The sequence below is a fragment of the Ictalurus furcatus genome, chromosome 9 (genome assembly GCF_023375685.1).
Source record: "Ictalurus furcatus strain D&B chromosome 9, Billie_1.0, whole genome shotgun sequence".
Classification (NCBI taxonomy): domain Eukaryota; kingdom Metazoa; phylum Chordata; class Actinopteri; order Siluriformes; family Ictaluridae; genus Ictalurus; species Ictalurus furcatus.
In genome coordinates, this window is record NC_071263.1 from 20,089,408 (window position 1) to 20,117,341 (window position 27,934).

Here is a 27,934-nt window from a genome sequence, read left to right on the forward strand (position 1 = left end):
ACTTGACTTAAACTTCAACAGATAGAAATGACGGTAAGACTTCTTGAAGATCTAAGTAGCAGTCAGATCTTAGCAGGATGAATGTGTTCCTGACCTGAATGGAGGGACCTGTTTGGCTGGGTCTTCCTCTGTGACCTTCAGTGTGTAACCAGGGAAACAGGACTTAAGGTGTTCAATGGACAGGAAGGTGTCATTGAAGTCCAGGGACGAGATCTGATTGGCCATTTTGGAGTAATGGGCACTCCCTGGGTCACCATATCCCAGGATGATGTCATGCAGCCAATCAGGGACAACACACTCAGTGTTCATCAGGTGACGTATAGTCTCCAGCACGGCCTGCAAAGGTAAAAATTTTGTTCAGTGAAAGCCACATGCCTTAAATAAGAGGAATTTACTGACTAGAAGACAGGAGACAAAAGGCAATGAATGGAAATTGATATGTTGACTATAGAAATGTATTCATGTATTATTTTATTTAATAATCCCACACTCTATGTTATTGATTTAATTCAATAACATATTCTATAGTTGATTTCTCTTTACTTATTTATTTCATTTAACAGAGAGTAATTTCATTGAAAATATGACTGGACTAAAATTGAATGTCTGACCTTGAAGTTGTTCTCCTTGGGCTTGCGTCTCATGATGATGTTGAAAGTCTCGTAGGGGTCCTCGGCACCAGTCTGGATGCTGTTGGTCATGTCCTGTTGGTACTGATTCGGATCCAGCCACACGCGGAATGTTCTTGTGTCACCTCTCAGTTTGGGCTTCGGATCAGGACCTTGAGTCAAACACAGAGAAGATTCACTGACTGGACACTATATGGCCCCATCGTACCTATATGTGCTCGCTGCACATCCCATTCCAAAGATGGTCCCCCTCCTTTGCAGCTATAATAGCCTTGGCTCTTTTGGGAAGGATTTACACTAGATTGTGGAGTGTGGATTTTGTGCCTATTCAACCACAAGAGTATTAGAGAGGCTGGGCACTGATGTCAGGTGAGGAGGCCTAGAGTGCAGTCGGCATTCCAACTCATCCAAAAAGTGTTCAGTGAGATTGAGGTCAGGGCTCTATGCAGGCCACTCAAGTTCTTTCACACTAACCTTCACAAATCATGTTTATGGACCTTGTTTTGAAACTGGGGCATTGTCATCCTTGAACATGTTTGGGCTAGGCTTTGGCCTTTGTTTCAGTGAAGGAAAATCTTAAAGCTACAGCATACAAATCCATTCGAGACAACTGTGTGCTTCCAACTTTATGGCAACAATTTGGGGAAGGCCCACACATGGGTGTGACGGTCAGGTATCCACATAGTTTAAATCAGTTACAATGAAGTCATTCCCTGGCCAAATGTATACCCATAAACGAATAGAATTTAAACACAGTACATAGAATAAATACATTTTACATATATCTATAACAGGGATCGGAAACTATGTGGGGTTCCGTGTTAGTGCGTCAATTCAATTAAAACTCTACATATTACATATATCAAAATATTACATAATTCATAATCTCCGTTCGTCATGTATACACAAACCAACTGCGATGTGGCACAACAAGCTCAAATTTCACTGGACAATGTGAAGCAGAGCGGTAATTTCGCGGTCTAATTCATAAATCGGTTGAAAACTACATAGCCAGTCTGTTTTCAGTTTTTTAACAAAGGTGAAATGGCTAAAAGAAAAAAGATGTCCATATAGTTCTTCCCAGTCCAAACGGACAGACGAATTTACATATTTGGAAGTCACATTGATGGTAAGTAGTGCCCCGTTTAATCTTACTTGTACTGCATCTTATACTGATTTACCATTTGATGAAATTATCATAGTTACCTAAATGATTAGGTGAAGTGCAGGCTGTTATGTCAAAAACACGCAAAATGTGAAATGGCCTTTATTACATGACCACTTTTTTATAACTATGCAATAATAGTAAAGATAATAACTAAAATAATAAGGAGACACATATTTAAAAAAAAAAAAAAAAAAGTAAAAAAAAATATGTTAACTTTTCTCTGGCTCTTTTTTCTAAAGAAAAAAATTATTAACTTTTTTTTGGGCTTTTATGGCTCTGCCAGCTGAAAAGGTTCCCGAACTCTGATATATTTACATTTACATTTATGGCATTTGGCAGACGCCCTTATCCAGAACGACTTCATTTATCTCATTTATACAACTGAGCAAATGAGGGTTAAGGGTCTTGCCCAAGGGCCCAACAGTGGTAGCTTGGCAGTGCTGGGGCTTGAACTCCTGACCTCCTGATCAGTAACCCAGAGCCTTTAACCACATACATACATATATTTACATATATCTTCAGTGAAATTTCATTGCACAGAATTATAGTGCCATCTTTTAACCAGTACCATCTAATGCATTTTTGCCTCTGTACTGCTGCTAACATGGGGGTATAAGAGTAGCTTTGGTTTAGTATAATGGGCAAAAAAAATTAAAACTAAAAAAACAATGATAAAAAAATAATAAATTTCAATAGAGGCGAGATTAAACTTGCCTTCCTCGATGACCCGGCCTTTATCATCCAGCATGCCTTGCACCTCACAGCCCCTCACGTACACCAAGCCTGTCTGCTCTACAAAGGGCTGGCGCCGGTCGAAGCGCGTGCCGTAGGGCAGGGTGGGCCGCACCGTGATCAGAAAACAAACATCGTGCTTACGTAACCCTGAAGAGAAATAAAGAGTGTGTGAGGAAGAAAGGAACAGGGACGAGAAACAGCTCAGTCAGCACACACTGAGCTTTTATACATGGAGCCTGTAATTAAACAACCTCACGGTCACAATGCAATTCCCACCTCTAACACAAATTGGAAGGAAGAGCACACTCCTAAAGGGAAATGTAAAAGAGCTGGGAATATGCTTGAACACACCTAGCAGAAGCACTGTGACAGAATCAGAGCGACTGTTTCAACACACTGCAGCAGTTCCCATAACACAGATTTGGAGCTATATTATTTCATGAAATGAAGGCTGCAAGCCTGATTTATATTCATATTACATTTAATCATTAATGCAAATACATCCTTTAAAATGATCCCTGAAGGCAATTAGCATACTTATTTGTGTCAGTATCCTGTACTTAATAACCACCACCTTCACATACTGCATTTATTGTGCTGATATCCCTATTCACTGTTCACACATTATAAACTATAGAAGACTCATTGATACAGCATAAACAGAGCATGACTAACACTATGTTGAGAACACACAAAAAACAAACAAACAAACAAAAAAATAAGACAGGAAGGAGAGCAAGGTCTTAGATGAGAACCAACTGAAAGGCTCGGGGGAACATAAAGGATTTACAGGCTTTGCTGGAAAGCATTTCATCATGAGTGATGAAGAGAAGTGCAGCAAGTCAGTGAAGGATGAAGACAATGACTATATGGATGTAAAGATTTTTGTCAATCTGAATGAATTCATTTCAAATGAATATTCTAAACCAACCTTTTACATGCACTCTAAACTCGATTAAAAATCCATGTGTACGGATCCAAATGTATTTGTTTTGGAAAATAAACATTCAGTGTCATCATTTCTACAGCAATGAAAAGCCTGCGAGTCCTATCACGGTATATAAGTAGCTAACTTTAGTCAAATATGCTAACTAAATGCTAAATCACATTGTATTAGGTTTGATAAGTCTTAGATCATATCAGCTTTTCTAACTCATACTCCATTTCAACACCTGCTTTGTGGATAGGTCCAATAAATGTGTTTTGGAGAAAAAGCCATGCCGTGTATCGTTCTGCTTTGAAATTTAAGTTGGATGCCTTCTTCAATGACAAGTAATTCAGAAACTGTTATAAACGTGTTCTCATAGGACCAATTTTTGCACCCAGTAAGCATTGTGACTCAAACACCCATGCAGCAAGTGTGCATCTGTGTCTACGGCCAACCCACAAATTTTTTTTTATTAAATGCTCTACTGACAGAATATTAATTTTGTTTCAAGTTGTTTAAATGATCAAGATAAGACCATGGGTGTTGTTCTATAATGTTGCTGTCTCCCTTGAGCTGACTGCAAGGTCACTTAAAGACTAAATGTTTTCCAACTGGGATGACAGTTTGCGTTAGGTTCCTATCATTTGCATATCTGTGTTGTGAAAGTGAATGGAATGTCAAAAGAAAAGATAAAAATAAACGATAACATAAGGCATCCAGGATTTGTAATTTCCATGAATAATCCACTTATAAAGTGGCTTTAATGGATTATTAAGATGCATGTAGTTATACATAAGAGAACAGACCAACCTTCCCACTCAGCTTTGATGTGGTTTTGCACATTAAGGTTCAGAGTGACGTCAGCACGGACTCGAGCAGGCCAGTTCTCTCCAATGTTAGGCTTCGCCACTTCAACAATGGAGAAGGACATAATGGTCTGTGCCATTCTGGCCCATCCACCAAACACCACTCCACCATATTCGGATTGCCTACAGAATACAAGAAACAGTCTTAGCAAGCTGTCCACGAAGTACTACATAATCGGCATGAAAATGTTGTGAATTAATTACCATGGCTTCATTCGCAACACAATGTCTTCTATGTCTTGTCTGATCTCGTAGGTAGACTCCAGACGGAAGAGGTTGAAGTTTCTCAACAGGTAATCATGGAGAGTCAGGAACTGCAGATTAAGCTTCGGCAGAGCTAAGCAACCTGTACAACAAATCACATGAGAGTTAGAATTTTTTGTTGGTTCACATTTATTGTGTTATACTGTTTCACAGTGAAGAAAGACATGCACCTTCGCCAGAGTAGTACTCGGTGGGGACGATGTTCTCATCCCAGATAATCTTCTCGGTTGGATAAAGAGGCATCTGGTTAAGTTGCTCAATCTGTGAGATTCGCCGCTCATGACGCGACACCTGAGCATGCACGAGAGAGAAACAAATTGGGTTAATTAAAGACCTGGGTTCAGAAATCCTGGCCTGCGTTCACCCTCTCTACATACAGTTACATGAAATTTAGAACTGTGAGGAATCAGGCCAGAGCACAACATTACATCATGTGGATTATCAGACTCGACTTTGAGCCTGGTATTTATGCAAATATGCCAGCCGTCTCTGAACAACACATCCCATAATATCAGACCCTGTTCAGACCTGGTATTAAGATCAATCACAGGTGATCCGATCACAAGAGAACAGCAGAGACAGCTAGGTGTTCACACCTGGTATGCTTGTGTGTCTCGAATGCTTCTTCAGTGAACACTTACGATGTCAGGGATTGCAAAACCTACCAAAAGCAACCTGATGTTGCATCAAAACCAGCCACAAAACCACCAGCGAATACCTCGAACTCAAACAAAACGTAGTGTATATTGTGTATCCAATGGCTAAATATACACCGACCAGCCATAATATTAAAACAACTGGCAGGTGAAGTGAATAACATTGATTATCTCCTTATAAGGGCAAGCTGGCGGAGTCTGTGTGATGCTCTGGGTAATGTTCTGCTGGGAAACCTTGGGTCCTGGCATTCATGTGGATGTTACTCTGACACCTACGTAAACACTGTTACAGACCAAGTACACCCCTTCATGGCAACCGTATTCCCTGATGGTACTGGCCTCTTTCAGCAGGAAAATGAGCCCAGCCACACTGCAAAAATTGTTCAGGAATGGTTTGAGGACCATGGCAAAGAGTTCAAGGTGTTGACTCGATCTCCACATTCCCCATATCACAATCTGATCGAGTATCTGTGGGATGTGCTGGACAAACAAGTCTGATCCCTGGAGGCCCCAACTCGCTACTTTCAGGACTTAAAGGACCTGCTGCTAACATCTTGGTGCCAGATACCACAGCACACCTTCAGAGGTCTTGTGGAGTCCACGCCTCGATAGGTCAGAGCTGTTAAGACAGGTGGTTTTACTGTTATGGCTGATCGGTGTTCACAGCTAAACTCAAAATCTACCCTTTCCAAACCTAAAACTCTAACCCAAAATAATGCTAACTGCATCATACATATACATTGGTCTCATCTTATTACTTAAATCATCATTAATAAAGAATAGTGAGAACAAGAAGTAGAGTAATAAGAAGAGTGACAACAAGTAGAGTAATTCATTAACATGTACAATACTGTGCAAAAGTCTTAGGCACCCGATTTTTTTGTACAAACCATGTTGTAGATTTTTATTTTATGACTTCTACATTTCTGAGTCAGTACAAAAAACATTTTAGATTTCCTAATACTAGTTTTCCAGCACAAAATTTAAATGTTACAACATTTTTCTATGTGTCAGTAAAGAAAGCAGCATATTAAGTGACAGACACTTTTCAGAGACACACACACAAAAAAAACCCCCACAATGCAGGCTGCTGGATTTTGCTATAAAAATAAAAAGCAAGTGCAAAAGCAAGTTAAAGTCTCCAGAACTTACAGCTCATTTCCTTATAAAACTGCACAAATTAGCAGTAGTTACAGGCACTTTTTTTAAAGCAAAGGATCATCATACCAAATATTGACTTTGTTTCATTTATTACTGTTTAGAGTATTTTTTTAAATATAGAAACATTTAATTTTATTATTTTTGAAGGCATCTTTGCCCTACAGCATTTCTTTCTATGTGCCTAAGACTTTTGCACAGTACTGCATATATTTATACATTAATGACCAGAGTTCTGAATAGTAAGAAGACGCATACATGATAGGAGGACGTTGTACATACAATACGCATGCTTTAATATACACTGGTTTGGCTGGACAGCTCAAAAGTAGCTCAATTCTGTGGGAAATTGTGAACATGACAACACTAGTGACACGGTTCTTCTGATGTTATGACATATCAAAACGCAATGCCGTTCGTTATAAACATGCAAGTGGTATGAGTGATGAGATCACAAGACGCATTTGACCTGTATTTAGCGCTAGCCACTTGTGATCCGATCAACCAAGAGAAACGTTCATACCAAAGGTAAGGTTCAGTATGGCTGTTTTAGATTAATGTCTGACCTACAACAAAAAAACATCAAGATGTGACCTAAAAGCCAGATGCATGGATGGCAGAACAATGAGCGTCCTGCTCTGCAGTTTGGTGACGTGTGGAAATAAACATATACCTAGGTGACACTCATTTCTATGGTAATTCAGGAACGGTACATTCTGTCTCAGGCAGAAAGGTACTGTGTGCATATGCCATCCCCCACCCAAACTGGGAAATGAAAAGGTGTGTGAAGAGAAGTAAGAAATATGGAAGTGTGAAGCTGTCTGCTGAGCGTCGGTTAAAGATATCCAGGCATTTCTCATCTGTAGATTCTGCTAAAAAAAAAAATTAAACAGCAGTGCAAGAATGCTCTAAATATAAACCTAACACTGATATCCATAAGCACATACAGGGAATAGGGTCCAGTTTATCCTAAAATAGTTGGGATGTGTGGAAGTAAAATATGTGATAAAACAAAAAACTAAAACGGCATTTATATTATATTTGCTGTATTAATACCTGCAACTTTTTCAATAATAAGACTCACATAACATCCACTTGCTGCCAGTCACTGCTTCCCCTTCGTATACAATAAAATGAATCAATTTCTCTGAGAGTAATTGTGTAGGAAGCTTGTCCTTTTGAAGCTTAATGGTGCTCACATGCATGACCTGTAATACACACATAATAAACGCCTCTTCTCTGAGATTTGAATTGCCGGGGGCAACACAAGCCACTTAAATTAGTGGACTGACATTGGCTCCAACAATACAGCCAGTTAATTACGACAAAGTGTCTCCTGAACCTCTGGAGGACAGCTGGAGAGAGTAATTATGGCCAAAGTAGGACAGAGGTGGTGTGCTGATGACTGCAGTGAAAAGGGCTGCTTATGTGAGTGTGTGAGGAGCTGGAGAGGAAGTTTAGGGGCCAATCAGAAAAGGCCTGGGAGAAACATCCGGCCGTTTCCAGCCACTCTCCACACAGAGCACTTCGTGGCCAATTCATTCAAGAACATCAAACTCTAATTGGATTTTTAAAATGAGGAGCCATAGAAGAGAGCTTAATCTGCATTTCAAGGTCGTCAACGTCAATTAATTTCAGCATGCATACAAAAAAAAACACCATCATCACACTATTATGCTTATGACTTTGTGAGTCAGCAAATGATGTTTCATCTTAAATGAATTAAAACTAAATTAAATAAAATGAAACCTACCAGGAGCTCTAACAGCACCTCTTTGTCATAGGACGTGTCTTTTCCGTCTGGAAGCTCAGGTAAAAGGCACAGGTATGATGCCACCTGGTGAAGGGTATTGGGACTGCAGGAAATCAGAGAGAAGACAAAAACTTAGTCAAATCTGAGTAAATCTTACACAAAGAAATCTACTACTGTCACACTTGCAAGATCAAAAGAGACACATATAAACAGGCTTTAGAGATTGAACCTTGTAAGCTTTTCAGTCTTATTAGCAATGTTGGTAAACAGGTATAACTTTCGAATTTAGAATGGCTGGATGATCATTTTTGCCATCATGTGATCACTCAAAAAAAATGTAAATGAATTTGAAAATAATGAAAGGAAAAGGGAATATGAGATGATGCTGTGCTTTGAGCTTAACAGGGTCTCGTTCACCAAAGGAAAAAGAAACATCTCAGAAACACCACCTCCCCGACACTGTTCCCTCTTTTTCTCTCCTTTACCTTCATGCATACACACCGTTAAGAAATAGCAGGCATTACAGTGTGGCAGTCTTGTTATGGTCTGACAAACGCAGCTGTTTAAAGAGTTTATTGTCAGGCTCTCACAAATCGATTAAATTAATGAGGCACAGCTTCCCATCTAGCTGCAATGAGCCTGTGTTCAATGGCCTGAATCCTGTCACTTAGCAAGGCAGTAAACAGCTGTAATTTTCAATGCAACATGGCTGTTTAACTCTCTGATCAAATACAATACAGGAATAGGTGGAAGACTGCAAAACATGTGGCATATAATTATGTTCTTATACTTCCACAGGTTTCATTCCGTCTTCCATATGCTGGGGACGTGCCCCAACCACTTTCTGAAAGTGAAGCCTGATTAAAAAAAAATACATATACATATATATATGTGTATATATATGTGTGTATATATATATATATATATATATATATATGTTATAAATAATAGCTGACAGTGCCTGTAATAATAATGAATTCAGGGTTAGTCCTATAGGCTTTACAAAACTGTCTGTGAGGGGAAGCCTAAAAAGCTTGACACATTTACATGGAAGCCGAGGGTGCTCAGGTACTCTGTGAGCATGGCGGCATGCTCCAAAACCTCCTTCTCCAACAGAGCTTCTAAGAGCCGTCTATATGAGCTACCAGACAAATACCTTTTGAATGACACCCAAGAGCTCAGTTAAAGCCGGAAGGGAAGGAAAGGATATTTGTACACTGAAAGAGAAATAGGTCTACATGCTTCAGCAGAATTTGTATTTTCCGAGATGCATGTTCGAGAGTATGGATATCTACAATCGACCATATGCCCTTTCTCTTTTTTAGGAATGGAATTAAATAAATAAATAAATAAATAAATTAAAAGTAGAAGCTGCACTGACTCTCATTGAGAGTTTTCTTGTCTAACAGCAAGAATATTTCCTCTTAAAATCATGAGCTCAAGCGTCCTGAGCCAATGAAAACAGTATTCCCATGAACCGTTGTGGAGTGACAGTTTTGTCTGTCTTGTCGTTCTCAACACCTGCTCTGACTAGCAAATAAGGATACTAGCCAAAAGCTTACTCAAGCAAACACAAGGCTGTGGTTTGATGATGGGTGAATACACTTTTTGGACATAGACGTAAACAGGATCTCTTGAGGAAACCTCTCCTATGATGAAGGAAAGCTTTAGCATCACCAAGGTAGGTTCACACACACAAATCTAACTGGTAGCTCATGGACTGTTAACAAAAAACTGTTTAGCTAAGCCCCGGAGCAGCCATGTTCTGAGGGAGAGCATTCTCACTAAACCAGGACGAGGTATTTTAATTAGGGATGTCCCGATCAAGTTTTTTTGCCTTGATCCCGATCCGAGTCAATTAATATCGAGCATCTGCTGATACAGCGTCCCGATTCGATACTTGTATTTTCCTAGTGCTAGGTGCATGTTACAGTACATTAAAGGTATTAAAACCAATCCCATGTACATGCTTGACAATTGAATAGCTCTGCAATGCATTAAGAAAACAATTGTCTCCATTCATGCTGTTCCTTACAATTAATTTTTTACAAAATAATAAACAAAGTAGTAAAGTAAGCAAAATTTTTTTTTTAAATGGCTCTTATCACTGTAGAGTGTAACAATTCCAGGAGAGGAAATTTCTCTCCTTTTAAAAGTATCCTCCAGTGTGTGTTGCTTCGGTGCAGCTTTTGCCCGAGTTACCCGAGTGAACTCGCTGTATTCTGTTGAGTGTTCAGTTTTAGGTGCCGTATCAAATTAGTAGTATTGAACGCAGCTCTGTTGCTACCGCCTCGCGAAATGCTCGCACTGCAGACATTACAAGTGCAGAGCTTGACATTAAGCATTGTCAGTTAATTTGTCATTCACTTGTCCAAGTAAAAAAAAAGTTACTTGCCCGGACAGTAAATTTTTTTCCAATTGTGGTGTAAATAATAATTTAGAATCAATATATTCTCATCAGTGTTCTATCAGCTCATAACACTTTACTTGGGGTGGCTGTGGCTCAGATGGTAGAGCGGGTTGTACACTAATTGTAGGGTTGGCGGTTCCATTCCCGGCCCACGTGACTCCACATGCCGAAGTGTCCTTGGGCAAGACACTGAACCCCAAGTTGCTCCTGATGGCAAGTTAGCGCCTTGCATGGCAGCTCTGCTACCACTGGTGTGAGTGTGTGTGTGAATGGGTGAATGAGACACAGTGTAAAGCGCTTTGGATAAAAGTGCGCCATTTACCATTTGAGTCATTCAACTTTAAACAGCACCACTCCAAACAGTGATGTGGTAGCAGGCAACAGCACTGTTGCGGTCTTGGACAGAAGCTAATGCATAAACTTTTCTTACCTGAGATGACCGAAATGTTTGGTGAGCGACTCCCGAGTGTCCACAGCTGCTACGTTAGAGAGCGCAAAATCCTGCAGCTCAGGAAAGTGCGCAAAAGCGGCTCTCTGTAAAAGAATCATGCAACTTGAATAGAATGTCTAAAACAGCATGAGCTAGCAGTAACTAACTACACATGACAACCCCCTATCTACTCCTGAATCTTATAGCAGAACACTGACTGATGTTTTTCGGAAGCAGGTACAGGGAGAATAAACTATCAATGCCGAGGATATGCAGACCACCTTTTTAATATTGCTAATTAAAATGAGAAACATTAAACAGGCTTTAACTCACTGCAGGGCCGGGTTTGATTAAGATTGCTCTCTGTATGTCTTAGGAAGTTTTTAGGACGACACATGTAAGATGTACATGATATATAACATAGAACACAACACTGAAAAGCCACCAAGCTTATTTAAAATGATTCACAACGTTCTGAAACATGACCTAAGTAAACAGGTACAGTATGTCACAAAAGTGAGTACACACCTAACATTTCTGTAAATATTTGGTTATATCTTTTAATGTGACAACACTGAAGAAATGACACTTTGCTACAATGTAAAGTAGTGAGTGTACAGCTTGTGTAACAGTGTAAATTTGCTGTTGCCTCAAAATAACTCAACACACAGCCATTAATGTCTAAACTGCTGGCAACAAAAGTGAGTACACTCCTAAGTGAAAATGTCTAAATTGGGCCCAAATAGCCATTTTCCCTCCTCAGTGTCATGTGACTTGTTAGTGTTACAAGGTCTCAGGTGTGTTAAATTTGGTGTCATCGCTCTCACACTCCCTCATACTGGTCACTGGAAGTTCAACATGGCACTTCATGGCAAAGAACTCTCTGAGGATCTGAAAAAAAGAATTGTTGCTCTACATAAAGATGGCCTAAGCTATAGGAAGATTTCCAAGACCCTAACACTGAGCTGCAGCACGGTGGCCAAGACCATACAGCGGTTTAACAGGACAGGTTCCACTCAGAACAGGCCTCGCCATGGTCGACCAAAGAAGTTGAGTGCACATGCTCAGCGTCATATCCAGAGGTTGTCTTTGGGAAATAGATGTATGAGTGCTGCCAGCATTGCTGCAGAGGTTGAAGGGGTGGGGGGTCAGTCTGTCAGTGCTCAGACCATACGCCGCACACTGCATCAAATTGGTCTGCATGGCTGTCGTCCCAGAAAAAAGCCTCTTCTAAAGATGATGCACAAGAAAGCCCGCAAACAGTTTGCTGAAGACAAGCAGACTAAGGACATGGATTACTGGAACCATGTCCTGTGGTCTGATGAGAGCAAGATAAACTTATTTGGTTCAGATGGTGTCAAGCGTGTGTGGCAGCAACCAGGTGAAGAGTACAAAGACAAGTGTGTCTTGCCTACAGTCAAGCATGGTGGTGGGACTGTCATGGTCTGGGGCTGCATGAGTGCTGTTGGCACTGGGGAGCTACAGTTCATTGAGGGATCCATGAATGCCAACATGTACTGTGACATACTGAAGCAGAGCATGATCCCTCCCTTCGGAGACTGGGCCGCAGGGCAGTCTTCCAACATGATAACGACCCCAAACACACCTCTAAGACAACCACTGCCTTGATAAAGAAGCTGAGGGTGAAGGTGATGGACTGGCCAAGCATGTCTCCAGAACTAAACCCTATTGAGCATCTGTGGGGCATCCTCAAATGGAAGGTGGAGGAGCACAAGGTCTCTAACATCCACCAGCTCCGTGATGTCGTCATGGAGGAGTGGAAGAGGACCTGTGAAGCTCTGGTGAACTCCATGCCCAAGAGGGTTAAGGCAGTGCTGGAAAATAATGGTGGCCTCACAAAATATTGACATTCTGGGGCCAATTTGGACATTTTCACTTAGGGGTGTACTCACTTTTGTTGCCAGCAGTTTAGACATTAATGGCTGTGTGTGGAGTTATTTTGAGGGGACAGCAAATTTACACTATTATACAAGCTGTACACTCACTACTTTACATTGTAGCAAAGTGTTATTTCTTCAGTGTTATCACATTAAAAGATATAATCAAATATTTACAAAAATGTGAGTGGTGTACTCAGTTTTGTGAGATACCGTATGTCAGGCAGAAGTTTTGTAATAATAGGTGCATTATTTACCTGCAGTGATGTTATCCGGTCATAGTGAAGAGTGGTCATCTCTTTCTCTGTCAGGGCGTTGCCAGTTTGGTCATTGATCTCAAAACCTGTGTAGAACTTCAACATATCCAGCAGCTACATGAAAGAAAACACCATTATAGCACAGCTCACCAGTTCTCCCTAAATGTCATAATTTGTGTCATATCTCCACAAATGAGCCATTAATAATTCATGCCTCATCGACAAAATGGACTAAGATTTTAAATACGTGAATTGTACCATAAGTATACACAGACTCTATTAAGGTAGAAAGTTTCAACCTGGCAGAAAAGGTGACCTTCTTTCTCTCGCTGTGTGAGACTGGACAGGTGGCAGCTGACCACCAGGTGAGAGTCGTCCAGCACAGTGTTGAACCAACGGCGAGTTGGGAGCAGAGCCTGCAAAAACAATAGAGGTTTAGGTGCTCACAAAAACCAACTCTCAAAGCAACTTCCGTTCAACGCCATACAATAACTAGCAATTAAAGAGCTAAAAGCATTACCAGCTATAGTGTAAGCTGTATATATAAAATCACACACTCAGATATAGCCAAATATGCCATAACTTGTGGTTTTTGTTATTTAGCTCAAATTGGTTGCGACATCAATTACTATGCAGCAGAATATTTGTAACACGTTCACATTTTATCAAACGTCTCAAACTCCAGTCAGGAAAAGTCACTTTTGAATCAGATGTGCTAGAACAGGATGTGCAGCACTCTAATCCCCTAGGATTTAAGTTTAATAGCCTTTCTTTTCTGCCAAGATTGAAACAGTGCAAAGTGAAGACAGAGCAAATAAGGACCGTGCAACTCAAAACTGCAGATTTTCTCCAAGATTGGCCATTCACAAGGCCTGCGTTGGTAGTAATATCTCATATCATCATGACTCGAATCTTATAAGCAATACAGTAGAACAGTGACGCAAAATAAGGAGAAATAAACAGTAAATTCCATTTGGACCCAGTCATATCTGGACGTTACATCGACCTGAGATCAGCCTTTAAAAAAAAATTATGAATGAAAAGGAACTTTTAAGGGTTCGTGAATCTTGAACAAGAACTTCACAGTTCCAGGACTCCTGATTTGCTTTTCCACTGTAGGCACCATGGCAATTACATCTAATGACAAAAGTGAACAAAATTGTGTGACATATGACAGCAAACATGGAGGAACCTGAGGCTGAAGTTGCATTGTCCTTTACTGTTTTGCTGCACACATATGTGAACATTAATGTGGCTTTTTATTGTATTTTCATGCATATAGCATTGTTGGCACTATTGCTGTTAGCAAAATGTCTCTACAGAATGTAAAATAAATTTTTGACTTAGTGTGACAAAATGTTTTGCCAGGCATGACACGAATAGAGAATTAGTTTTTTTTAATAAAACACAGGTAAGATGGTCAGTCATTCTGGGAAGCTTGGTCAGTTCAACAAGCTTACCAGTTCCTGTAGTTCAAATAGTTCAAAAGTTGGCCCCACTTATCTAGTTCAAATAGTTCAAAAGTTGGCCCCAATTATGCATCTAATGGCATTAATAAAGCTTCTCCTAGGGCTCCATCAGCCTGCTGCCATAACAACCGTCTTACCTCCAAGTCAATCATAAGCTCGATGAACCTCTCGCAGTAGTGCACTTTTTCCATGGAGATTGGGCCTATACCAGGAAAGGGGGAAAAAACTCAGGGTCAGGGAGTACAAATAACACAATATGGAATGTTGGAGAGCCCTAAAGTCACAGACAAGTGTATCCCACAGCCAGCAACTCCATATAGTGCAGAGAGACAGCAACTGACAGGAAGGATTAAGAGGGTATAAGTATGCACTGGGCAGAGCAGTGTGTCTCCATCTCGCATACCACACTGTCTGTCGTGTGGTGTCGACTTGAATTAGGCAGCCAGAGAAAGCCAGCTGTACCACCTGCACCACAAAATGGTCAGAGGATGGAGAAAGGTTTGAGGGGGACAGAAAGAAGCTCCACTCTAAAGGAATGAAGAAATCGGAGTAGCCGCAATGTGTAAACCAGACAGACAGTTATATATGGCAGGGTATGATAGTACGTCAAAGAGATGCGTGATTAACCTTCATTTGAATACCATGAAAGCCTACTAAATGTGTACTGGGAAATCAAGGAAGACATTTTACTATTTTCCCTACACAATCGGTTGAATCCAAATCTGGTTACGCCGATCAGTGATCAAGGAAAAAAACGCCAGTTGACAAAGCATGGGCACACAGGACAGATTTTGTGTATGGGATATTAGTGTTTAATTTGTAGTTACACAGAGATAAGTTCAACAACCATAGATAGGAAAAGAAATAGTCCGTTAACGACTTCCACAAAACTAAATTTTCATGGTATGTAGTAGGGCTGTGCGATTAATCGAATTTTCAATTTCAATTTTGGCCTGTGGTGATCAAGAAAACAATATAATCGAGAAAAAAATGATTATTATAACACATTCCGTTTCGCTTGCTCTCATTTTGTCTTTTTTAAAACCGCTCTCCATTCTTCTTTACGGCGGTGTGCTTTCGCCCCTCCCTAAAAGGCCAAACTCCCTCCCCGCCAGGCTGCGGCATTTTTAAGTTCAGCTTTGATCGACAAAAAAGATTAAACCATTTCAGCCGTTTGGAAACAATTTGGTTTTGAGGAGTCCGATGTGGTACAAAAAGAAATAATGATTGACATCATTGGGCTCATTTCCTCTAGCGTCATGACAGCTGGTCTAAATATGGTCAAAACAGAAACTACAGGCTGAGCTAAACCAGGAGACAGAATCTCATTGGCTAAGGAAGTGTAAAGTTCATTTCTTGCGAAGCGTCACGTGACGTGCTCTGCAAGCTTTGTTTAATTTACTTAATTAAACTAATTTATTTAATTTTGGTTTACATTTTTTTCCCAGTTGAATTATATTCAAGGAAATCCACTGTTAAAAATACAATAAAAAGTTTTCTTAAAAAAGTTCAATAAATGCATGATGTTTCCAAAGTCAATGAGTAATCGTGTTTAATAATTGTGATCGCAATACTGACCAAAATAATCGTGATTATGATTTTTGCCGTAATCGAGCAGCCCTAATATGATGCTATAGTTAAACAATGTGCTTCGCATGCTGCACGCTGTAACTATAGCACCTGCCGCTCTTTCTGAATCTCACTGCCTGCTGCACTACACACATCAGTCGAGGTGAGAGCTGCTTGTCAGTAGAGCGATTTTAACTAGGTGGCTTAATTAGGGTTGAAGGGATGAAGACCATGACAGAATCAGGAACATGCATGTACGTGGAAACACCAACGAAACGACGCAAAATAAAGTCCAAGACAATGCTGATATCTTAATATACTTGTACATAGATCGAATGAATGCACTTGCCGTACCTTAAGTACATCTTTTTCAGCCTAGTCAATTAAGCTTCTGGGCAACATGAGACTGGGCAGCACATTGGAGATTAGACTTGCCCACTGGACTAACTAATGAATTTATCCTTTATTTACCCGTGAATCTACAACATGAGTTGTCTGCTGACCAGAATAGAGTTTGCTGTGGAGAAGCCGGCTGTGTCAGTATTAGAACACTTACCTGATGCTGGGATGGACATCAGCACACTAAGGAACTTCTTTATGAGTGCAGAAAGAAAGGTCCGTTCCCTTTGGGCTCTGCCAAAGTAAAGTTGTGTGATGAGCATTGCATTTCACAAAAACTAGATGTGTTTTTTGTTTTTTTTGGTTTTTTTAAAGTAGTGAAAGTAAGATAGAGAGAAGCTTCATACTGTTCAGCATCCTTCTTATCCATTTTATCATAGTTCTTCTTTATAAGATTCCAGAACTTCTGCAGCTTGGGAACTTTTTTCAGTTCATGTTGGAGTCGTGACTGTAAAACATTTATTTTATTTAAAATAAAAAAATATCTAAGACACTGTATGAATCTGAAGAAACAGTCAAAAACAGGGAGTACCGATGCACTACAAATGAGTTACAATCAATAGAGTGCACAATGGGTTTTTATGTCTCTCTCTCTATTATATTATAGAGAGAGAGAGAGAGAGAGAGAGAGAAAGAGAGAGAGAAATATAGTGTGTGTGTATATATTTTCAATGTACTGATCATATGGCTGTTGTAGAAAATGATTAAATAGAGGAGTTGTTTGTGCATTTACAGCAGAAAATGTTCACAAAGCGTAGAGGTCAATGAATGAATGCTGATCTGGAACACACTGCTATTTCTGTAAGTATCATGAGTGTGGTGCTGCAGTGCTCACCGGCAGGAGGCACATCCACATGGGCAGAGAAATGAGCTGCTGCACCTGTTCACGGATTAGATCTACCTCCTGAGACAAGAAACACACCCATCAGGATTGGACAAAAACACACACTCCTCTTAAAATATAAAGATTCGCAAGGTCAAAAGCTCATACGATCATTACAACTCTCAAATGTTTCATTACAGGTTATGACGGCTTGATGGTCACTATTACACTGTAGCACAACACTGAAGCACAACACTGACATCTAGTGGACATCTCAAAAATAACAGCCATTTTACAAAAGCACTGTACTGTACTGTACTGTATGCAGTTAAATCATTTTGAAAAAGTATTGAAACAAACCAAACTGTTGAAGCAGTGGTCAAGGAAGAGCAGCAGAACTGTCTGTTCCCGCAGTGTCAGGCCAATCTCTTCTCCGGTTAGGCAGGCCTCCATTACACATTTAAAAAAGTAGGGGAAGTGAGTGGGCATCTTTTTAAAAACCTGACAAGAGAGAAAGAGGGAATGAAGCTGAACAGTGACTGCCCACTTGGTTCTGGAAGTAAATGTACCATCTATTCTCTTCACAGACTAATAACCAAATTTTTAAATCAAGAGTCTTGAAGAATTGAACCAGCTACTCTACCGCATGAATCGTGGAATTACAATAATTATTTTAATCTGCATATATTTCTCCTCATTCCTAAACAAACACAATGCCTCGGAGAGAAAGACAGCGCAAGATACCAATATGTGGTGTGATGGCAGTTTCTGTGGTTACAACAGCAACATCACTCATTGGTGGGTTTCATTTTAAGGATTGTGAGTAATGTAGTACCTCACTGGCAATATAAAATAAATAAATAGCTGCCACTGCTGGGCCCTTGAGCAAGGCCCTTAACCCTCAACTGCTCAGTTGTAGAAAATGAGACAAATGTACGTCACTCTGTATAAGGGCACCTGCCAAATGCCGTAAATGTAAATGTAAATAAATAAAAGTTGGCCAGTGTCTTCTACAGCATATACCATAATATATCACCTTGTAGCTCATGATAAGTCAGTCTTAACAGGTTTACACATCACTAATAAACACATTTTCAAAAATTTCATAGTAATGAATAGCATTTTTACTTCCAGAATCTGACGATTTAGAGCAACACAATAGATAAACAATGTAAAAATACACTGGATTAAAAATGACTAACCTCTCCTAAATCCTACTATTTGGCACTCACCTGCCAAGCAGGAACATTTTCTCTGAACTTCTCATTAACTATACAGCAGATGGACATCAGATAGCCATTACTGGACACCTCTGGGGTGTAGTTAACCCACAAGTAATTCTCAAGGTACTGGCTAAAAAAAACAAATAAAGAAATGAATAAAATATGATCTAATTAAACAAAGTCAGGTATGCAATTTGAAGTAACAAAAGAACAGGTAAATGTATAACCCACCTAAATTCCAGCAGCATGATTTTTCTGATCGCAAATCTGAAGGGAAAAAAGACACATGGTTTTAATAACAAACAAATAAATAAATAAATAAATAAATACAACAGAAAAAAGAGAAAATTTGTTAAAAAAACCCCCAAAAACTAAATTTCTTTTCGATGCAAATTCATCGCTGTAGAGTCTACAGACTATAAGACTTACTTTGATTTGAGAATCTCATTCTGATAGATGTCTTCAACGACCTGAAGAAAATACATGTAATAATATTAAAAGATGATTTTTTTTGCACTTTAGAAAATTTGTCCTAAAAATTAAGGCCCCATCATCAATGACTCCTATACTACTGAGAAATAAAAAGATTAACTCTATTATGATGTGCGAGCTTTAACAGCTAATCATAAAGCACATAAAATGTCAATTTCATACTTCATCATTCTACTAGCAATTCTCATAATATATACACTGTGACAGTGATTCAGCAGTAGAATGTAATGGTTTGTAAAGATGCATGATGTTTACCCAGTTTATCAGTAAGTGATACACCATAAACAGGAAGAATTCACATCATGGTAGCATCGTGGTTAGCCTGCATTGACATAAATCATGTGTTGCATACCTTAGAATCGAACGGTAGTTTATTCTTTGCATGGGGAGCCCAATATTTATTTGAGAGCTAAAAAGAGAATAGGACAGAATCAAGAAACAAACCACATAGAACCACATACAACAAGCTAATGCAAAATGGATTGTTACAATATCAAAATCAAACACTGACATACAGAGGCTTTGTAAAACAGCGCTCCTCATGCTCTCTCATCAGTGCATTTGAAAAGTAAAACCTGAACATTTAGTTTATTAAATAGAATATGCTCTTAGTTGGCAGTTTATTAGGTAACTTATGTAAGTGTATTTTGTAGAACCCATCTGCTGCTCTACAGAATTTGCCTGTCCAATTCTACCATGTCCATTGGTGGAACAGACACTATACACCGACCAGCCATAACATTAAAACCACTGACAGGTGGCATGAATAACATTGATTATCTCATTACAATGGCACCGGTCAAGGGGTGGGATATATTAGGCAGCAAGTGAACAGTCTATTCTTAATGTTGATGTGTTGGAAGCAGGAAAAATGGGAAAGCATATGATCCGAGTGACTTTGACAAGGGCCAAATTGTAACGGCTAGACAACTGGGTCAGAGTATCTCCAAAATGACAGGTGGTGTGGGTGGAAGATGGAAGAATGGACGTAGGTGGCCTGATCTAATGAATCACGTTTTCTTTTACATCATGTGGCTGGTCAGGTGTGTGTGCGTCATTTACCTGGGGAAGAGATGGCACCAGGATGCACTATGGGAAGAAGGCAAGCTGGCGGAGGTAGTGTGATGCTCTTGGCAAAGTTCTGCCGGGAAACCTTGGGTCCTGGCATTCATGTGAATGTTACTCGGACACGTACCACCTAACTAAACTTTGTTGAAAACCAAGTACACCCCTTCATGGCAACAGTATTCCCTAATGGTACTGGCCTCTTTCAGCAGGATAATGCGCTCCATTACACAGCAAAAAATGTTCAGGAATGCTTTGAGGAACATGGCAAAGAGTTCAAAGTGTTGACTCGGCCTCCACATTCCCCAGATCTCAAGCTGATCGAGTATCTGTGGGATGTGCTGGACAAACAAGTCCGATCCATGGAGGCCCCACCTCACTACTTACAGGACTTAAAGGATCTTTTGCTAACATCTTGGTGCCAGATACCACAGCACACCTTCAGAGGTCTCGTGGAGTCCATGCCTTGACAGGTCAGAGCTGTTTTGTCAGCACAAAGGGGACCTACACAATATTAGGCAGGTGGTTTAATGTTATGGCTGATCGGTGTGTGACCATATATTAAAAATATTACTTGAGTGGTGGGTTATTCTCAGTAATGGGGTTGCAAAGAAGTCTACGAATAGTTGTGCATGCCCTACTTGGTTCAACACCGATGTAGACATGATACTGGCACTGTAAGTGCGTGTGGTTTGAATGCATCAGAGTGTATGAATACTAGAGGTCGACCGGTTTTGTCGATGAATCAGCACTGATAACTGATAGCTGGAACTATCCGTTCTCGGCAAAAGTCCACACTGATCATTTTTCCCGGTTGCGTCCGTTGCGGGAGCGGCTGAGAAAAGTCCACTGTCTTTATACCGTACAAGACCGGCCTCTAGAGGAGAAATCTATTTTTATTTGGTGTGTTATTTTTTGGTTCGGTTTAGATGTATATCTTTTTCTTATGGTAATATTCATTAGTAGTTAATATACACTATCGGTCAAAAGTCTGGAGACACTTGACTGAAATGTTTCTCATGATCTTAAAAACCTTTTGATCTGAAGGTGTAAGATTAAGTGTTTGAAATCAGTGTTGTAGACAAAAACATTTGTGCCAATATATTCATTTCTTTCATTAGAAAACTAACATTTTATTTACAAAAAAAAATATATATATATTATTAAACGGATGACTTGGAACGAAATATTCCAAAAAGCAGCCAGTAAGTGTCCGGTGTAGGTGGGAACTCCTTTAATACTGTTTAAAAAGCATCTCAGGGGGATTCCTCAAGAAATCAGCTGAGAAAATGTCAAGAATACATTTCTGGAAATTCTAGGTAAAAAGGGTGTCTATTTTGAAGATGTTAAAATACTAAATTATTTTGATTTATTTTGGATTTTTTATCACAAAATAATTCACATAGTTCCACTTGTGTTATTCCATAGTTTTGATGACTTTATTATTACTCTGGGCGGCTGTGTCTCAGACGGTAGAGCGGGTTGTCCACTAATCGTAGGGTTGGTGGTTCGATTCCCGGCCCACATGACTCCACATGCCGAAGTGTCCTTGGGCAAGACACTGAACCCCAAGTTGCTCCCGATGGCAAGCTAGCACCTTGCATGGCAGCTCTGCTACAATTGGGGTGTTCGTGTGTGTGAATGGGTGAATGAGAACCAGTGTAAAGCGCTTTGGAACTGCTAAGGTTAAAAAAGCGCTACATAAGTGCAGACCATTTACCATTCTAAACTGTGGGGGAAAAATCAAAATAAAGAATGACTGTGTCTAAACTTTTGACCGGTCGTGTATATTTCATTTAATAAAGTACAGTACATTTTCATGGTACAGTCAGTACTATTTATGTTTGTAATAAAGTTCAGCAGTATTTGTCTTTGAGTGTTATGTTTTCATTCAGTATCAATTTTAAAAACTATCGGTTGGTACTGCCCAACTTAGTTATCGGTATCAAATCAGTTATCGGTCAACCTCTAATTAACAGTCCCCCAAAGCAAATATCTACTGCCATAACAATGGCCTGGTCCAAGAGGATATAGTTAGAGGATGATTAGAACAAAGTGCAGGGAAAAAAACATGACTTATAGTTTCAAATATAACTATAAGGTCGACCTACATGAGAGGTGTGACTAATATCCTGGACAATATAATTTAGTATTCAGGAGGTTATACAGTGCCAGAAACAAATAATATCTGGTCAGGGTGGCCATATGTTTGTCCTTTTTCCACTGATGGAATGCTGGCAAATGAGTTACAGTCAACAATTTTGTAACAACAAACATCAGGTGTACCTAATAAAATGGCTATCGAGTTTGGAAAAGTCCTGATTAAATCATAACCAGCCACCTCAATCAATAATAAAGAAAAGGCCTCGCTTTTTGTCACGTGATGCAATTTACCCAATCAGATGCGAGCCCTGTGGTGAGCTTTCGAGAAAAAATCATCACCTGTGTAACATATTCAGCGTTAATCTGCTCCACTGACGGTGCCGCCGTCTTCTTCACCCGCGAGTCCTTCTCCATCACTTCTCCACTCATCCGACAGCCTGGGAGCATTTATTCAGTTCATTCACTAACTCCTTAACAAACCACATCACTATCCGCTTACAAGTGCACACATGAACCCAGTGCAGAACTGAAGCACTGAACTGACTGGCGCTAAACTCCAGCTATAGTTAGTTAGCACTATGTGAACGGAATAAAGCAGAAGCTAGCTTAGTTTCTCAAAGCTAATAACTGCAAAACCTGTTAGTAAATTACGTTTAAATGTGAACTTTTGTCCGTTAATGTAACATTTAGTTCGGTTAAACTTTTAGTTGCCAAAATACCTGTTTTTACCGAGACGTCGTTCATACGTTGTTAGCTCGTTTGCTAACATGTGTGAGCAAACAACTGCAGTGAAGCCTCCCGCGGTACGTTAGCGCATGTCGTCAAAATAAAAGTCATATATTACAGAAACATGGAGAAATAGCTAATAATAATAATAATAATAATAATAATAATAATAATAATGGCAGCTCAACAGGGCTTTTGTAACACAAGTGTACATTTATGATGGAATTAATCTATTCTGGTTAAAAAAAAAAAAACTCACTGTACTTCCTTCTTTCGTTTAGTTTAGACCTTTACAGCACACTAGCGACATCTGCTGGTCAAATACATATTGGAACCAGGAATAATAGCAGCGTCTCATTTTCTGTGTATGAAGGCCACTGGGTCCTCAATGTATGACATACATTTATATTTTCATGTAAGAGTAGTTTACAGTAGCCTGAATTGTATAGACCTGGCAGTCAAGGCCTTTACATATACATTGATTATTATAGTTAGTGTATAAATCAGAAGAAACCATCCACCCAACCATCCATCATCCATCCACCCATCCATCATCCATCCATAATCCTTCCACCCACCCACCCATCCATCCATCCATCCATCCATCCATCCACCCATCCATCATCCATCCATAATCCTTCCACCCACCCACCCATCCATCCAACCATCTAGTAACAATTTTATCCTGGACAGAGTCTATCCCAGGAATACTGTGCACAAGCTGAGAATACACATTAGCCCATTACAGGGCATGAAAAAATTGGCCAAATCTACTTCACGACAATATTGAAGAGCACAGTTTATGGTCTCGTCTATGTGGCATACATTCCTGACGCTCCTTAAGCTTTTGTTGGGCTTCGTTCTAAGCTGCCAGGGTATTTGCGTTTATCCGTTGTTGTATTTCTGTTAAGCACTGAACATTTTCACATAACATGCTTTGGTTTTCATTCAGTCTGTTTCGATAGCTTCATTTGTACATTTTCTTCTCACAACTTTAGCTGCATGTTTTTATTTTATTTTGTTTTTACAATAGCTGCATTCCATAAACTCTGGATTATCCAAAGAGTTTAATCTCACTGCTGCTCTCATCTGAGCTGTGGATCTCTCCCGTTCTTTCAGAGTTCCCTGGTTTGACTTGGTTGCCCTCCTTAAAGTCAGAGACCTTTCACCTTATGGTGGACGGTCTTCTCCATGTAGAGATACATTTTTTAAATAATGGATTTAATGATGCTCTGACTGATACCTGAATCATACCTGAATGATCGAAACCCTGATTGATACTTTTCCAGAACTTTGTCCCGGACTTAATTTTATAGCTTCTTGGTCTTCATCATGCTATTTGTTTAGGTATGTTCTCTAACAAACTCCAGGGCCTTCCAGGAACAGGTCTATTTATGTTGAGTTCATGGACACTTTCACTGCACACAGGTAGACTACATTCAGTAGCACCTCATCCATAGGGGCAGGTGGGGAAGAGTCCCACCATTTATAAGAGCCATTCAACAAATATTAATCTTTATAAAATTCTGATTCACAACTGCATACATTTTAAATTCTGTTGAAATGCCAACTGCCTCTTCTGAATCACCAAAGGGGGGAAAAAAAGGTTATATAAGAGATATAAGCAGATTTTCAGTTGATTTACTCACATTTCTAGATGTTGCTCAACCACTTTCCTTCCACAGAGTTGTTATTCCACCAATGGTCACAAAAGTAAACATGAACAAGACCTAATAGACATCCACAGGGGAAGAATTCTTCCAGCGGAGGACGAGGAGGAGGCGGAGTGGACACAACAGTTAATGATACGGTTATAGTTAAAAATCTTTAAAAAAAATTTTTTAATAGCATATAAAACATTTAATCTGAATTAAATGTAATAAATGTCTCCAAAATGGGAAGGTGTAAATGCAGACAGTGTGTCTATGAAGTACAGAACCATTCCTATCGTAAGATATATTGCAAAGATTGGGAGTGGGGAAAGTGGGATTATGGAGTAGATCATTTTTGTATATCAGAAATACATGTGAAATACCTATTTCCCACACAAAGTCTTAGAAAAAGAAGACATTTTCCGATTTGCACATTTTTGGACTAGTTTCAGGTATTTGGTGTGGGTTTTTGAGAGGTAATTGGTCTGGAAATTTTACTGAATCCTGTTAACCTTGGTTAATGATATTACCACAAACACAGTTAAAGGTATTGTAGATGCTGGATGACTATGTTGTTGACTCTCAACTGCCTATTATGGGCTTACTCTAAAAAGTAGCCTGCAGAATAAGTCAAGCGTGATAACCACTCGGCTTAATTTTGTTTGAGGCTATGTCATTATTAATGTCGTCCTGCTCATCAAGATCTTTGGTCACGAGCCACGGCTGACTCCATTCAACTAATTATGTTGAAGGACCCCCCCCCAGCACTTTATTAGGGACACCTGTACACTTTCACCTTTATGGAATTATCTAATCAGCCAATTGTGTAACAGTAGTGCAATGCATAAAATCATGCAGATATAGGCCTGCAGCTTTGGGTAATACTCACATCAACCATGAGAACTGGGGAAAAATGTGATCTCAGTGATTTTGACCATGGCATGATTGTTGGTACCAGACGGACTAGTTTGAGTATTTCAGAAACTGCTGATTTTCATGCACAACGGTCTCTAGAGTTTACTCTGAATGATGCAATAAAGAAAAAAACATCCAGTGAGTGGCAAAAGGAATCACTTTGTTGATGAGAGAGGTCAACGGCGAATGGCCAGACTGGTTCGAGCTGACAGAAAGGCTACAGTAACTCAGATAACCACTCTGTACAATTGTGGTGATCAGAAAAGCATCTCAGAATGCACAACATGATGGAGCTTGAGGTGGATGGGCTACAATAACCGAAGTCCACATTGGGTTCCACTTCTGTCAGCCATGAACAGAAAGCTGAGGCTGCAGTGGGCACAGGCTCACCAAAATTGGACAGTCGAAGACTGGAAAAAATGTTCTGATGAATCTCAAATTTTTGCTGAGGCACACAGATGGTAGGGTCAGAATTTGGCACCATATGAAACCATGGACCCATCGTGCCTTGTTTCCACAGTCCAGGCTGGTGGAGATGGTGTAATGGTGTGGGGAATGTTTTCTTGCCACACTTTGGGCCCGTTAATACCAATTATTGTGATCGAATGGGAGATTCACAACATGAAAGTGCACCTGAAAAATCTGCCAAAATTGCGTGATGCAATCATGTCAACATGGACCAGAATCTCAAAGGAATGTTCCCAACATCTTGTGGTGTCCACCCCATGAAGAATTGAGGATGTTTTGAGAGTAAAAGGAAGCCCTACCCAGTATTCGTATAGTGTTCTAATACTATGCTATACTAATAGTATAATAAAGTGCTCAGTGAGTGTACATTAACTATACACAACAGAATTTCAAAGCTCAATGTTCCTCGGTTGGGGATTTGCTCCAACAGACAACACCCGCAGACACAGGCAGCCTATTTGGGGATGCCAAATTTCTGTGTCCATATGGGACAGCAGATCTACTTGGGGAAGAAGCTGCCAGGGTGCTCAGACAACCAGAGAAAGCAGCAGTGGAAACCAAGGTGACCATCTTGAGGTCACAAGTACAGCCCAGTGGCCTAGTTGCTGAATCCTGCACAAAGTGGGAATAATCAGCAGAAGAAATAAACAGGTGGTGAGGCCAGTCATGGACCAGATAATCCTGATGGAGAAGTCTGTCCAGCTCTGCCATGGAGAACCACAAACGCAATGTGTTAACTTGGCCACATGAACAGATCCACATGCATCAGGCCAAAGTCTAAATAAAATTTTTTGCATACAGATGGCTAAAGTTGCTAAAGTAACTGGTATAAAATATATGCATTGGAGATTAAATATAAAGAGGTCTAAGTAATTATGCACATCATCCCTTATTCTGGAACACAGTGCTCAGTCTTGTCAAATAAGACCTACCCAGGGTAGAAAAAAAAATAAACTAAAAAATTAAACTATTGTACTGAGATCATTTGAAATATTTGAATTATTCAGCGCAAACGCGGACAGTAAATGTGCTAGACGCAACACCAGAGAGGACGTTTTACCAATTACAAATACTGCCATTTCGCTTGGTACTGATTTCTATTAGAGCCACACGAGGGCGCCATACTCCACTTAATATACCAATCTGAATACACCACCTCTATTATAACCATCATCCATAAAGGATGAGACAATTATTTTAAAATAATTTCAGGTACGTATTTGTCACTATATGCCTAATGCAGAATTGCTGAATAGTTTCCATAATGAAGAAAGCCTACTAAATGTACTACATGAGTCTTGTCATGTCTTGCACAATCATTTCTACTGTGTAGGAATTGTGGATCATTACTTATGGTGGGCAAAATAATATTTAACAAAATAAACAATGATTTGCATGTATTTAGATTTATATAAAAAAAAAAATCCAAATGAATTGGTTGAAGAAAGGCAATAATCTCATGTGTAGGCAGATGATGTGCTGACAGAGTGATAGGGATGAGACAGCAGACGTGCCATCTCCGATTGTGTCTCATTGAGTGACAGCCGGTTATTGTAGTTCTGGGTGGCACTGGGTTATGCAAATTGTTGTAATGTTGTTGACACTGAATGTGCTACATAACACTTTTAGAGTTGCACATTACAATGTCTGCCCCAAATGTGCGACTCATGCACCTAAACAGTCACAGGTAAGTCTTGATAGTATATACAGGTGCATCTCAAAAAATTTGAATAAGTGGAAAAGTATTTTTTTTTTCTGTAATTAAATTCAAAAAGTGGAACTTTCCTATATTATAGATTCATTACACATAAAGTGAAATATTTAAAGTTTTTTTTTGCTTTAATCTTGATGATTACGGCTTACAGTTCATGGAAATCA

The 27,934-nt window shown here is 39.7% G+C and overlaps 1 protein-coding gene across 3 annotated transcripts in view; it reads right to left on the reverse strand.

The window, feature by feature from the left end:
* aqr (aquarius intron-binding spliceosomal factor) overlaps positions 1-23,601 on the reverse strand; it is a 49,803-nt gene extending 26,202 nt beyond the window's left edge. For all 3 annotated transcript variants that reach the window (XM_053633580.1, XM_053633578.1, XM_053633579.1), the window contains exons 1-21: positions 23,015-23,601; positions 22,635-22,732; positions 19,480-19,536; positions 19,065-19,105; positions 18,867-18,902; positions 18,645-18,765; positions 17,773-17,913; positions 17,425-17,493; positions 16,937-17,037; positions 16,747-16,823; positions 14,759-14,823; positions 13,452-13,568; positions 13,153-13,266; positions 10,998-11,101; positions 8,158-8,260; positions 4,761-4,881; positions 4,531-4,672; positions 4,271-4,449; positions 2,512-2,679; positions 612-781; positions 95-336 (exon numbers count right to left, since the gene is read on the reverse strand). In XM_053633580.1, the coding sequence (XP_053489555.1) occupies positions 95-336; positions 612-781; positions 2,512-2,679; positions 4,271-4,449; positions 4,531-4,672; positions 4,761-4,881; positions 8,158-8,260; positions 10,998-11,101; positions 13,153-13,266; positions 13,452-13,568; positions 14,759-14,823; positions 16,747-16,823; positions 16,937-17,037; positions 17,425-17,493; positions 17,773-17,913; positions 18,645-18,765; positions 18,867-18,902; positions 19,065-19,105; positions 19,480-19,536; positions 22,635-22,732; positions 23,015-23,039 (2,291 nt within the window). In that variant the 5' untranslated portion in view covers positions 23,040-23,601. The remainder of the gene's footprint in view (positions 1-94; positions 337-611; positions 782-2,511; positions 2,680-4,270; positions 4,450-4,530; positions 4,673-4,760; positions 4,882-8,157; positions 8,261-10,997; positions 11,102-13,152; positions 13,267-13,451; positions 13,569-14,758; positions 14,824-16,746; positions 16,824-16,936; positions 17,038-17,424; positions 17,494-17,772; positions 17,914-18,644; positions 18,766-18,866; positions 18,903-19,064; positions 19,106-19,479; positions 19,537-22,634; positions 22,733-23,014) is intronic.
* Between the last annotated feature and the right edge of the window lie 4,333 nt (positions 23,602-27,934).